The sequence below is a fragment of the Lithobates pipiens genome, unplaced genomic scaffold (assembly GCF_037356315.1).
Source record: "Lithobates pipiens isolate NorthernLeopardFrog02 unplaced genomic scaffold, aLitPip1_a1.2 Scaffold_25, whole genome shotgun sequence".
NCBI classification, from domain to species: Eukaryota; Metazoa; Chordata; class Amphibia; order Anura; family Ranidae; genus Lithobates; species Lithobates pipiens.
The window spans coordinates 205448659-205463579 of NW_027507787.1; the positions used below are offsets into that span (position 1 = coordinate 205448659).

A 14921-nucleotide genomic window follows, 5' to 3' on the forward strand; every position below is an offset into this window, starting at 1 on the left:
GCACTTAACCCTTGCTTTGCAAGGGTAGTTTTTGTTTGTAATTCTGAGAGTTGGGCGTTAAAAGAGAAGTGTAGGATTTCAAAATAATAAACAATCATATTCCCCTAGGTGGATTCCGTATCAGTCTGATGCTGTGCCTGTTCTGACACCTCTAAGACTACGAATTTAATGATCAAAGATTACTCGGTTATCAGTTTCAGTGAGCAGAGAGCCAGTGACTGTCAGTCACTGGGTCTCTGCTCTTCCCCTCCAGGGGTCACCAGGCTGTACAGGGGGCGGGGTCACCTGGCTCCAGCTCTCAGAGGTGTGCCGAGAGGCTGAGCCAGCTGCTGGTCAGGAGTCTGGGTGGATCCTGACGTTAATGTCGGGATCCCCCTAGAGTATGGACTGGCTCTGTGATGTCAGCCCACAGTGCATTTAGTCCGCTGTCAGATGAATCTGGGTCACAGGACTGCAGAACTAAGTGCACTCGTATGATCCACAGGAGAAGTATGGCCAAAAGAGCTTTACCATACTTCCCCTTTAAGGTGATTGTAAGCATAATTAGTGCACTTACAACACTGAGTACTGTCTATGATACTTTTCTTTTTTCACCAATAGTGACATTTTCTGGACAAGCTTTCAGGATGTTTCCTTCTTTTTAGTCCAAGCACAGTACTCAAATATTGCTCAATTATGGCTCAATTATGGCTTGGAATAAGATCAAAAGAACAACCAGAGTAATGTCCCGTACACACAATCCGAATATCGTACGACCGATCTCACGACCGTTTTCGGTTAATAATCGCAAGTAGAAATTGAATAGCTAAATAAAGTCACGAAAATTCTCGCATGATAGAAAAAAAAAATCGTTAGTGATGTCATGTGTTTTAATGCATTTGTATTGTATTTTTGTACGACAACTATACTGACTAAACGAAAATCGTACGATCTGGAATCGTATGAGGAAAATTTCCGTGCATGTCCGATCGAATAATAATCGGATGAACGGTCGTGATCGGCTGTCGAAAGTAGTGTACACACGATCCGAAAATCGTACGATCCTTCCTCGGACGACCGTTTTCGTACGATATTCAGATCGTGTGTACGAGCCATAAGGCTCTATTCACACCTAGGCGATTTGAATTGAGAGTGTAATCGCTGTGATTCTGCAGCCGATTTCAAATCGCGGCAAAACACAGGATGCGTTTCCGATGCCATTACTTCTTAATGGCACTCCAATTACGATGCGATTTAGCCAGGAATATTGCATGGCAAAATTGTGCAAACAAAATCACGGGACGCAAAGTACCCAAAAGAAGTTCCAGAACTTATTTTGGACAACTCGTGTCCTGCGATTTTGTTTGTGGGATTTTTCAGCGTGACATTCGCAGTGCGATTGGGGTGCCATTAGGAAGTAATGGCATCGTAAACGCGCCACTTGTTTTGGAACCGCAGGCAGAATCGCGCCGATTCAAATTGTCTAGGTGTGAATGGAGCTTAAAAAAAAGGAGTACAGAAGCCAACACTTGATACCTTGATGGGTTTTTTTCTTTTGTAGCTGAACTCTGGGCACAAAAACATTCATTTAAATATATTTTTCAATAGCTGCAAAGGACTTTAAACCCCTTTGAGTGCACCAAACGGCTTTGCAAACCCAGGTATCACCTTGAAAAATTTGCAGTGACATCATCACTGTGCTGTAGATTGCCTGTGCAGAGCTGTGGGAGGGGCGCCAATGGCTCCACCCACTACAGGCTTCCTGTAGAAAACTACAGGAGGGGGCGGAGATTAGACCAGTCATCCTGGAGAGAGCAGCAGTAACTGGTCTTTATTACAGGAAGCTCCTACACAGAGGCAAAGCTTCACACTAGATTACTGCACAGATCTGATATTTAGACAATATTTGCTTATCCCAGAATTCAGCTTTAAATAAATCCATTTGTATTTGCTCAAAAAAAAAAAAAAAAAAAAATTACTTTTAACACAGCATGAAACCTGATCAGTAATTAGCATTAAAAGCCATATACACAAAATACTCTGAAGACCGAATACAATTATTTTAGTATAAATACATTTTGAAGATTACCTGTGATCCCTTCTTTATTCCCCACCAGCCAAAACTCATCTATCACGCTGAGAATTTCAATGACGTCCCCAGCAAAGAGCGTCAGTTCCTCGGACACACTGGGGCAGAAGTCAAAGATTGCACGAACTACTGAGCCCTCCTCCATCTCTGCAAGAGACAGAAAAACACAATACTAAGTATAACGATATTCTGGAACAGTCATACAGGTCATGCAATAGGAGGAGCACAGTGTGACATATGTACATGTGTGCTATACAGGACAGATATACAGCCTATCCACATCACATATAGTTGAGCCAAACAAATCTTAGGGGTCCAAAGTTCTATTACTTCCACTGCATGACAGATTAGAAACTACTTGGAAATAAGAGGCTGACTCGCTGGTGAGAAGCTGAATTCCAGGCTGGTTGGACCCCATTGATCTGGTCTCAACAACGGCTAAAAAATTCTGGGAGCTGTGACGTCACCCATTGGTTCCCATAGCCCAGCCATTGTTGGCGCTCCCTCCTCTCCCCATGCAGCAGCCACTCTGGGAACCAAAGAGGCAGAATCACATGGATTGGACTGGAGCGGATTCAAAATAAGCACATCTTTTTTTATTCATGTTCGGTAGAATAAGTAGGAAAAAGGGGAGGGAACATTAATAGAAAGTGTTCTTAGAAATACCATACTGTGTAATCCTTCCCCTATTAGTTCCTTTGTACGATTAGTTACTTTGTAACGAAGTGCCCCGTTTCTCCTCACCATCTGTGATAACCCATAATTGCAGCACCAACGCACCACAACCACCTTGTGTGGGTTGAAGTGAAACAAAGCATTGAAACAGCAGCTCAACTGCGCGATTTTATCGCCCCCCGAACTGCAAGTAAACAAGTCCCTTCTGTACATGCACATTAATGTGTACATAGGAGCGGATCAGACATTCTTCACTTTATAACACACATGTACAGGTTGTTGTGAACGATCTACTGGTCAGTGAGTGACTGTGCCAAGCCGACAGCTGGGAACAGGTCCCGGACGGTGCGGACAAGTCAGGGTTAGGATGTTGGACCGATCCGAGGAAGGAAATAGGAGGGAGAACCCTGGAGGATGCATTTTCCTGTCCGTTGTTATCAGCCAGATACCAGTTACATCTACGGGAAGGGTTAAATCCAGCACATAAACACTGGAACCTAGAGAAAAAAAAAACTTCCAAAAAGGAAGAAAATATTCTCCCTATCTAAAAGCAAATAATGTTTTAGACTTATTATTATTAACCGATTACCAACCAGCCACCGCAGTTATACTGCGGCAAGCTGTCTCGGCCGCACGAATCGCCGTAGGTGTACGTCGGGCTCGTCTGCTGCCTTCTGTGGGTGCGCATGCGCCAATTGGCCACTGGGGGGAGCCAAGCAGCAGGTCTGACTCGATTTGCTGGCCACCCGCGATCACTCTCCACAGTGACAGAACAGTGATCTGCCTATGTAAACTAGGCAGATCTCTGTTCTGATAGGGGATCACACAGAGATCTCGTCTTTCTTCCTATGCAGGAAGACGGATCTGTGGGTTGTCCCAGGCAGCCCATCCCCCATACAGTCAGTAAACACACTGAGGGAGCCATTAACCCTTTAATCGCCCCTGATGTTAACCCCTTCCATGCCAGTGTCATTAGTACAAGGTCATTGCGTATTTTTAGCACTGATCACCCAAAAAAAAAAGTGTAAAGAAAATGTCAGAAAAATGCCAGTTAGGTGTCCAATCTGTCCGCTATACCGCTTAAAAAAAAATAAAAAAAAAAAATAAAAAAAAATCGCTGATCACAGCCACACTAGTAAAAAATTCATAAAAATGCCATAAATAGATCCCCTATTTTGTAGACGCTATAACTTTTGTGCAAACCAATCAATATACGCTTATTTTTTTATTACCAAAAATATGTAGAAGAATACATATTGGCCTAAACTGATGAAGATATTTATTAATTATAGCAAAAAGTAAAAAAATGTGTTTTTTTGTTTTTTTCAAAATCGTCGCTCTTTTTTTGTTTATAGTGCAAAAAATAAAAAGCGTAGAGATAAGCAAATACTACCAAAGGAAAGCTCTATTTGTGGGAAAGAAAGGATTTCCATTTTTTTTCTTTTTCTTTCTTTTTTTGGTACAGTGTCACACGAATACGCAATTGTCCGTTAAAGTAACGCAGTGCCAAATCGCAAAAAATGGCCTGGTCATTAAGGGGGTAAATGCTTCCTTAAGTGGTTAAAATAGTTCTCTCCATTTTTTTTTTGTTAGGGCATTGCTGATCTCCCGCAGCCTCTTTCAGCCACTTCCTTTCTTCAATCACCCTCTCCACCACCAGCTGCACGTAATTTGCTTTGCGTTTGTTGCATGCTGGGCCCACTAAAGCCCCTTTCACACGAACGTTCAGATCGGTTCCGCCTGTCCATTTTTCAGGGGGACCCGATCTGAACTTTTATTCTCTTCCAGGGAGCGGCAGGTGTACACGGACACGTGTCCATTTACACCTGCCTACATACGATCCAATAGATCAGCATGGGTGTAAACGGATAGGTGTTTTTTTTTTTTTACACCTGATCACTCATTACAGGAGAGCGGGTTGTGTCCGTGTCCGCTCTGCATTAATGGAGCAGACACAGATCTGTCATCTGCCTGCTCAGTAAGGAACAGCAGACAGCGGCCCTGATAAGCAAGCGGATCGCAGCCGGTGTCCGCTGTGCGACCTAAGAAGCCCAACACTAGCTCAATATTTGTTGACTGTTCCCGCAGTATTAACCTGTCATTCAGCCGACTCACTCATCTGTGTGTGTAAAACGATATCCTGCTATTTAAATCTGCAATCACAGCTCCGCAGCAAAACAGATCTGTTTTTTTCCCCAACTTTAAGCTGTCAATCGGCTGCCTAATTCATCCACTTTTTGCCAATATACATTATTGCTCTGCAATTGTTATATAACAGCCCAGCATTTAAGAAAGCCCAGCACCAGCTCTGCACTTGTTGATCGTTCCTGCAGGCTGAACATGCAGACAGGCTTATCCTTCACACTGCGATACGAGATCCCGCCATTCAGATCTGTAATCACAGCTCAGCCAGAAAACCCTATAAACATGCACTATTTAGTACTAAATATTTACTGAACTAAAAATAAATAAATACATTTCCACCCAGTATAATATGAAAATAAACAAACATACAAAATACTACTCAGTAGAATATGAAAAACAAAACAAACAAAAAAAAAGGATTTAAAAATACTACCCAGTAGAATATGAAAATAAATAGATATAAAAAATACCACCCAGTATAATATGAATATAAATATAAAAATGACTACCCACTAGAATATGAAAATAAATATACAAAATACTATCCAGTATAATACGGAAATATAAAAATGACTACCCAGTATAATATGAAAATAAATAGATATAAAAAAATTACTACCCAGTTTAAAGTGGTGGTAAAAGGCATTTTTTTTTACCTTAATGCATTCTAGTAGCTTCCCCCCCCCCCCAGCCCCCCAAATACTCACCTGAACCCAACCTTGGTCAAGCACTGTGCACATCTGCAGAAGCTCCCCCCCTCCCACAATCTTCCAGGTCTGACAAGCTTATCTGAGAGCATTGGGAGCCCTTGGCTCCTGCTGCTGTCAGTCAAAACCTGTCAGCAGAGAGTGGTGCCGAGCTGGGCTGTGTGTGTGTGGATAGACTCCAACAGCCTGGCTTGGGATCGAGGCCCCATGAAAAGGAGCTTCCTACTGGGGGACTCGTGGCGGGGGAGGAGCCAAAACTGCTGGGGGAGGACTCGAGAAGAGGATGATCCAGGCTGCTCTGTGCAAACTATTGCACAGAGCAAGTAAGTATGACATGAAAAAGATGTATTAAAAAAAAAAATAATTATATTATATACACACACACACACACACACACTACCCAGCATAATATGAAAATAAAATGTAAAGAAATCCTCCCCAATAGACTACGAAAAGAAGTATTAAAAATACTACCCAGTATGCTATGACAATAATATACAAAAATACTACCCAGTATAATATGAAAAGAAATAAATATATAAAGCAGAGATTGGTGTCAGTAGGGCAGTGAATGGTGTCAATCATTTGAATTTTTTTTTATTTTTTTTTATTATTTTTGACAATTTTTTTTATTATTTTCTTTTTTATAATTTTTTTTTAAGGAGACCCGTTAGGCGGCTTTGTTGAAAAATCAGGGATCTAAGCAGGGGAAATTTTTCCCACATGGGGTGATCAGGGTGCCCCCAGGCACACCCGGTACACCCTGTGTGCACGCCTAGGACGATAGGATTGTCCGACAACAAAATCCATGGATTTTTTCCGACGGATGTTGGCTTAAACTTGTCTTGCATTCACAGGGTCACACAAATCTTGGTTGGAAATTCCGAACGTCAAGAATGTGGTGACGTACAACACGTACGACAAGCCGAGAAAAATTAAGTTCAATAGCCAGTGCGGCTCTTCTGCTCGATTCCGAGCATGTGATGAAATTGTGTACACACGATCGGAATTTCCGACAACTAATTTTGTTGTCGGAAAATTTGAGATCCAGATCTCAAATTTGGTTTGTCGGAAATTCCTAAGGAAAATGTCCGATGGAGCCTACACGCGGTCGGAATTTCCGACAACAAGCTCCCATCGAACACTTGTTGTCGGAAAATCTTATCGTGTGTGTGTATGGGGCTTTACAGTTCATTCTTTCGGGAAGCAGCCACAGCCAGAACAGAAAAGCCTGTCCCCTGCCAGTGTGCTGCAGAGAAGGAGCCTTGCTCTTTGTGTGAAAGTAGAAGTCTCTGCTTCTGCATCCCACTCCAATGCATCACGGTGGCTGCAGAACTCATTAGGAAGAGGAACTGCAGTCTGCTCACGTAATTTGTAATAAAAACATCTTTGCCATTCTGAAGCTTCCCTCCAACCACTTTGTATTATTATTTTATATATATTGTGAATCTGCACTTGCCAAATATGCTGCAGAAATCTCCCTCCACTGAGACCGGCTGCAGCTGTTTTAACTGTGGGCAGCTAAAAGGTGCTGCCTGTTCACTTCCTGGATTTACACAGAGGCACGCCTCCAGCTCTGCAGCTCTCATTGGCCCTCTTATGACACATCCCCCCCTCCCTTCGTGGCAAATGCTTATGAAATGTCATAAGCCTAGGCTAATGACCAGACAAGAAAAGGGAAGTGGGCTGTGTAAGGTATTTACTGGCAGAAAATAAATGTTTTACTATCCAAAGTTAAAACAACAAGGGCAGAAGATTTAATAGATGGAAAGATGAAAAAATGACTGAAGTTCTGCTCTAAGGAAAACAAAATAAAGTTTTGTATTTTTGGCTTTTTTTTTTCTTCTATAAAAATATACATCTATGCAACATGGTTAAAAAATACAAGTCTACCCAAAGCAACAAACAGTGTGAATACAACACGGCGAATAATCGCAGCGATTATATAGTCACCAGCACAGAGGGTGAGTTTCCCGGGGGGGCAACAATAAAAACATGACAAGTGTTCTAATCCCTCACTATTCTTTCCATAAATAAAAACAGAAATGTTATTGTTTTGTAAAATCTATCAGACGAGGTTCCTCAAATACATTTTGCTGGCAAGCCTCTCAGTCCACGTGATTTGGTGCTCCTCTAGCTGTTGGGAGGACGAGGGGTCACCAGACATCACATCTGGGAGGTCCGGCTCTCCGAGGCATCTGCATCCTGGATCAAGGGCTCCATTCCAACCCACATACAGGCCAGCCAATCAGATTGTATGGGGTTTGTATAGAGAGATGTGTGCGGACAGATAAACTTTTAAAATGCGTGCATCAAACAGGCTTCAAATCATTTGGTCTCAATGGTATTAAAGGGGTTGTAAAGGTTCGTGTTTTTTCACCTTAATACATCCTATGCATTAAGGTGAAAAAAAACACCTGTCAGTGACCGCCCACGCCCCCCCCCCGCGTTACTTACCCGAGTCCTGGAACTTGACCCGGTGGGGATGCGCTCACCTCTTGATTGAATAGATTGATAGCAGTGCAGCCATTGGCTCCCGCTGCCGTCAATCAAATACAACGACGTGGATGCCCGGGCTGAGTCATACGGTGGCTATGGACGCCGAATGCTGGACTCGGGAGCGTGCCCACGTGACCGCCCCCCCCCCCCCCCCCCCCCCCAGTGAGAGTGCTTCTCCTCCGGGTTATCTGATGTGGGGAGGAACTGCAAGAGCCACAGAGGGACCCCAGAAGACGAGGATCGGGGCCACTCTGTGCAAAACGAGCTGCACAGTGGAGGTAAGTAGGACATGTTATTTAAAAAAAAAGAAAGAAAAAAAAAAAAAAAAAAAACACGAACCCTTACAATCACTTTAAATAAAGAGAGGTCACCCAGCTAAAATAAGAAATCCAACACGGATTTATATTCTCTGATGGCGTGGAGAAGACAGTACACAGGGAAGTACACTGAACAAGGACTGTAGACATCCTTCATCAGGATAACAAGTCACAAGAGCATGACACACTAATGGGTCTATTAAAGGTTTGCAGACACAATTCACACAACTTTCACCCACGATGCACACATTTTTCGAATTGCATTCAATTGGGAAAATATGCGACTCCTGGGTGAAAGTTGTGTGAATTTAGAAATAGAGCCCTATATGTGTCCCGTTTATACAACCTGAAATACTGATATCTGAAAGTTACAAAGCAACAATGTAATCAATAAAAGAAAATTTTAAGTGAAAACACAAATACTGTTAACAGGAACACACATTGCGGTTGTTTTACTAAAAGTTGTAAGGACCCTTTCACACCGCCACGACTTAAAAGTCACGCAATTTAACCATGTCTATGTAACAGTGGAGGTTGGTGCTCAAAATTTTTAGGTGGCGCAAACTGAAAAATACTGAACCCCCCTCCTCCCAATTAATTGCAGCCTCACTGTGCCCATCATATGCAGCCACCTGTGCCCGTCATACGCAGCCACCTGTGCCCAGTATATGCAGCCACTTGTTCCCAACGACCACTCCACTCACGGGCTCGCGGCTCTGGATCATTGAAAAACATGAGGATTGACTTGTCATGCGACGTTGCAGTTCCAAGTGTGAAAGGGTCCTAAGTGGAAATATTTGGTGCAGCTGTGCATGGTAGCCAATCAGCTTCTAACTTAAAACCCAGAAGCTGATTGGTTTCTTTGCAGAACTGCACCAGATTTTGCATGCACAGGTTTTAGTAAACCAACCCCATTGTATCAAGCATGTAGTCACCAAAAAGACAGGCGATAGAACATTTCATTACCTCAAAGTGACACAACATGTCATAATCCCAAACCAACACAACATACAAATAACTTCATACCCATGCAACATCTCATAGTCTCAACCCAACACACCATCCTCAAAGTGACACAACATCTCCTAACCTCATACCCACGCAACATCTAACCTCAACATCTCGAAACCTCATACCCGCGCCACATCTCTTAACCTCATACCCGCGCCACACGTCATAACCTCATGCCCGCGCAACACGTCATAACCTCATGCCCGCGCAACACGTCAAAACCTCATGCCTGCGCAACATCTCAAAACCTCATGCCTGCGCAACATCTCAAAACCTCATGCCCGCGCAACATCTCAAAACCTCATGCCCGCGCAACATCTCAAAACCTCATGCCCGCGCAACATCTCAAAACCTCATGCCCGCGCAACATCTCAAAACCTCATGCCCGCGCAACAGCTCAAAACCTCATGCCTGCGCAACATCTCAAAACCTCATGCCCGCGCAACATCTCAAAACCTCATGCCCGCGCAACATCTCATAACCTCATGCCCGCGCAACATCTCATAACCTCATGCCCGCGCAACATCTCATAACCTCATGCCCGCGCAACATCTCATAACCTCATACCCATGCAAAATTTCATGACCTCAAACCCATACAACATCTCATAGCCTCAACCCGACAACATCTCAAAACGAAACATTTCATAACCTCAAATCAATATAAAATTTCATAACTTCCAAATCGATACTAAAAGATCTAAAAGCTTCACAGTCGTCTCGCACATCAGACGTACAAGTACATCATAGTGTCTGTTGGAAGCTAAAGTTTAAGCTGCTTATATTTTCCCTTCGCTGGTTGCTCCTTTCACTCCTCATCTACATGATTTTTTTTCAATAACACCTCTCACTTTTCATTATAGACTTAGTGATGGAATCAGCGGGTCTGTGTGCAGCTGCAGCAATGATCGAGGTATCATTTTTTTTTTAGTGCTGGTGATTCCTTTCAATGTAATAGTAATCCTAGTGGCTAAAAAGCCACTGGATTACTTTTACAGGTGACAGAAGGAGGACCCCCTGCCTTTACCAGGCTCTCCCATGCAAACAGAGCCCCATAAGTTGACAACCTTTGGTATCCAGTTCCTGGGACACTGCGAGAGGAACGGCTGTTATCCCTCCCACTGCATGACATCAGAAATTGGAAGCGACCAGGATTTTGTCACTTCCAGGTTCTGTCTCATGTAAACAAGCCATTACCAGTTTTAATAAGGGAGCTCAGTTTGATCAGATGCTTTGAAAGGCAGAGGTGAGTTCTGGGGTCTAAATCTCTCCATAAAAGAGGACCTGTCATAGCCCATGCGATCACAAGGAATGTTGTTCATCCCTTCTGAGAGCAATAAAAGAGATAAACCATTCAAAGATAGTGTAAAAAAATATATAATAATAATAATAATAAAAAAAAAAAAAATTTAATATATAATTTTTTAAAGCACCACCTATAATTTTTTTAATAGTGCCACCTATGAGTGCAGCCTCATCAGTGCCACCTATCAGTGCCCATCACTGCTGCCAATCAGTGCCTCATCATCAGTGCCTATCAGTGCTGCCTCTCCGTGACATCCATCAGGGCAGCCTCATCAGTACAACCTATCTGTGCCCATCAGTGCCACCTATTAGTGCCCATCAGTGCAGCCTCATCAGCGCATAAAAAACCCAAGTGGTTAAAGCAGTGTTTCTCAACTCCAGTCCTCAAGGCACTCCAACGGGTCATGTTTTCAGGATTTCCATTATTTTGCACATGTGATTTGATCAGTTTCACTGCCTTAGTAATTACCACAGCCATTTCATCTGAGGGAAATCCTGAAAACATGACCTGTTGGGGTGCCTTGAGGACAGGAGTTGAGAAACACTGGGTTAAAATGTGACATGTTTGGTAACAATTTACTCAGCAAAACACCATCTTCAATATTTTACAAATTAATTGGGTATCTTTTTGTGTTTTTGTGCAATAAAACTCATTAATCATTGCTTACTGGGCACTTAATCCCCCCTCCTGTCCAGACCAATTTTCAGCGCTGTTGCACTTTGAATGACAATTGCGCAGTCATACAACACTGTACCCAAAAGATTTTTTTATTATTATTATTTTCACACAAATGGAGCTTTCTTTTGGTGGTAAACCAAAACAAACAAAAAACAACACGTTTCATAGTTTGTTATAAAATATTGCAAACGGGTAATTTTTCTCCATCGATATTCGCTGATGAGGCTGATGAGGCTGTAATCATGGGCAGCACTGATGGGCAGAGAGAAGGTGACACTGATAGGCACAGATAAGATGGCACAGATGGGCCCTGATGGGTGGCACTGATGGGGACCTATGTCCCGCTCACAGCCACCAGTAATCTGCTTTTTTTTTCCTTCTCACGCTATCAGCGTGGGGAGGGAGAATAGCCAATTACCGGCTTTGTTTACATCACATGATCAGCTGTCATTGGCTGACAGCCGATCAAGTGGTAAGGGGTCAGGGTTGGACCCCTTACTCCGATCTGCGATCAGGCGAGTCTCAGACTTGCAGATCACAGAGCACACCCTGCAGGTGGCGCGCACGCCGCTCAAGCACGGGAGGACATCCAGGGATGCCCTCCCGGCAAATGAAGTCCACGCTGTAGCTGTCTTTCGGCTATAGCATGGATAGCAAGTGGTTAAAGTGATTTAAAAAAATAAATATATAAAATAAAATATGCAACATCCGCCATTTTCTTCTCTAAGGCATCTGCTTTAAAAAATATATAATGATTGGGGGTTCCAAGTAATCTTCTAGGAGAGGAATGTCAGAATTGGCCTAGAATGGAGGTGGATAATGATGCAGGGCTGCAATTAATATATTTCTGTAGAAGAAAATATAATAATATATTAGTCTCACTGGTCCCCAAAAAGTGTCAGTATGCCCGCCGCAATATCGTACTTCCGCTATAAGTTGCTGATTGCCGCCATTACTAGTAAAAAAATAAATAAAAATACCCCATAGTTTGTAGATGTGATAACTTTTGCACAAATCAATCAATATAAACCTTATTGTTTTTTTTTTTTTACCAAAAATATGTAGCAGAATACATATTGGCCTGAATTAGATTTTTTTTTCCAATTTATTTTATTGGATATATTTTATAGGAAAAAGTAAAAAATGTTTTGTTTTTTTTAAAGTTGTCGGTCTTTTTTTGTTTATAGAGCAAAAAAAAAAAACTGCAGGAGATGATCAAATACCGCCAAAAGAAAGCTTTATTTGGGGGGGGGGGGGGTCATCAATTTTATTTGGGTAGAGTGTCACATGACCGTGCAATTGTCAAAGTAACGCAGTGCCGTATCGCAAAAAGTGGCCTGTCAGGAAGGGGGGGTAAATCTTCCTGAGGGCAAGCGGTTAATCAATACCTGCTGCATTACTTTTTAATGCGTAAGGCAGCCTGTCATCGGCATTGCCTTCCATCTGTCTCCTTCTCTAAAATATTCACACGCTCCGTCACCCAGGACTAGAGGAGACACTCAGACAGAAAGGAATACCTTTATCCGATAGTGTCTGCCATCTCCTGATACCAACCACAACCCACCAATCACACGCAGGGCTGGAAAAATCCCAACAGCCAATCTGTTTGAAGAGAACCTGTCAGACCAGAAGTATAGAAGCTGTCGCAGCTTTATTCATTTTTACAATTATATACAGTGCCTTGCAAAAGTATTCACCCCCCCCCCCCCCCCCCCCCTGGCATTTTTCGTGTTTTGCTGCCTCACAGCCTGGAATTAACATGGATTGTTTGAGGATTTGCATCATTTAATTTACAGAACATGCCCACAATTTACAAGATTTTTTTTTTTTTATTGTGAAGCAAACAACAAATAGGACAAAATAACAGAAAAAGTCAATGTTCATAACTATTTACCCCCCTAAAGCCAATTCTTTGTAGAGCCACCTTTTGCGGCTATCACAGCTCCAAGTCGCTTTGGATAAGTCTATATGAGCTTGCCACATCTTACTACTGGGATCTTTGCCCATTCCTCCTTGCAAAACTGCTCCAGCTCCTTCAAGTTGGATGGTTTGCACTTGTGAACAGCAATCTTTAAAACTCAGTTTGATTTCCCTTCATTTCCTGTTCTGGTTATGGGACAGGAAGTGAAGGGAAATCTCCCTAATGGGACATGTCAAAAATAAATAAATAAAAAAGTTTTTGTTTTTTTTCCCAGTTAGAAAAAGGTTTTGCCTTTAGTTCTACTAAGTATAACAATTATTCTCTGGAGTGTCTGCAATTCACTCGGTAATTGGGCCTGTGGGCACATTCCATGGAGTCGGCTTCCAAATTAGATTACAACACAAATTGTGACATTGTATAGCAGTAACCAGAGAACGGTATAGAAGAGCTTCCTTACAGCAGGGAAAGATCCTCCTTCTATGGAGGAGTCCCGCTGAATGCAATGGGGTCGGGTCCACTCTACAAAAAGTCACTTCTTTGCACAGTGCTGTCTGAAAACGCTCAAGCCCCATACACACCATTCGTTTTTCCTCCAGATTTACCAAAACCATATAATATGGAGGTCAAACCTTAGGAGTTTCCATCTGTATGCAATCAGGCAGACCCTTGCACTACATGCTTTTGGTAAATCTGAAGGAAAAAAAATAAAAATCAGCAGAAAATCTGATAGTGTGTATGGGGCATAAGATTTCAGGTATACAGGCATCTTTTTTTTTTTCTTCTTCTTTTTTTTTTTTTTTTTTTTATTGATCTAAAAATGCAGCCCATTGTTTTCTTTTTATCCATAATTTTTTTATTTTATCAAAAAGAGAACATCACAATTACACAGGAGTGTAAACATGCACTGTGCATAGATAAGCAAATAAATAAATAAATAAATAAATAAATAAAAATACAGAAATCAGAGTTGCCGCTCAGTATTTTTTCATGTATACTCACAAATACGTGCAAAGTGACCAAATACCACCAAAAGAAAGCTCTATTTGTGTGGGGAAAAAAATAAATCTATTTTATTTGGGTACAGCATCGCACAATTGTCAGTTAAAGTAATGCAGTATTGTATCGGAAAAAAAAGGCCTGGTTAGGAAGGGGGTAAATCTTCCGGAGGTCAAGTGGTTAACGAACACAGGAGGTCGCTCACGTGGCACAGGAACCATTCATACATCCATGGATTCAAAGCATTCTCTGATTGGATGAGGTAGAGATAATGATGTCACCAGCCTGCCTCTCTACCTGTCAAAGCAAAGAATGCTTTGCATTGCTCTTTCCAATCTTGTTCCAACCTGAAATATGAACAAAGCACATCCTTCTATTGTGTGTACTTGTTTCCATTCAGAGCACTAAGCGCCATTTCTGTCTGCTGCATTGTTCAACTGCTACCAGCACGAGTCACTTCTGATGCATTTTCCTGACACCAAGAGGAAAAAAAAAAAAGGTGTCAGGGGAGGGACTTCCAGCTGATTGGCAGCCTCAGCTCTGTTCCTGTGTGCTCTGTGAAGGGTGTGTGTTCCCTTCCCTCCAATCAGCTCTGAGAA

At 42.4% G+C, this 14921-nt stretch overlaps 1 protein-coding gene across 2 annotated transcripts in view; it reads right to left on the reverse strand.

Moving 5' to 3' along the window:
* The window catches only part of DNMBP (dynamin binding protein), a 180435-nt gene that overhangs the window by 122981 nt on the left and 42533 nt on the right, over positions 1-14921 (reverse strand). For both annotated transcript variants that reach the window (XM_077455479.1, XM_077455478.1), the window contains exon 2: positions 2069-2215. In XM_077455479.1, the coding sequence (XP_077311605.1) occupies positions 2069-2213 (145 nt within the window). In that variant the 5' untranslated portion in view covers positions 2214-2215. The remainder of the gene's footprint in view (positions 1-2068; positions 2216-14921) is intronic.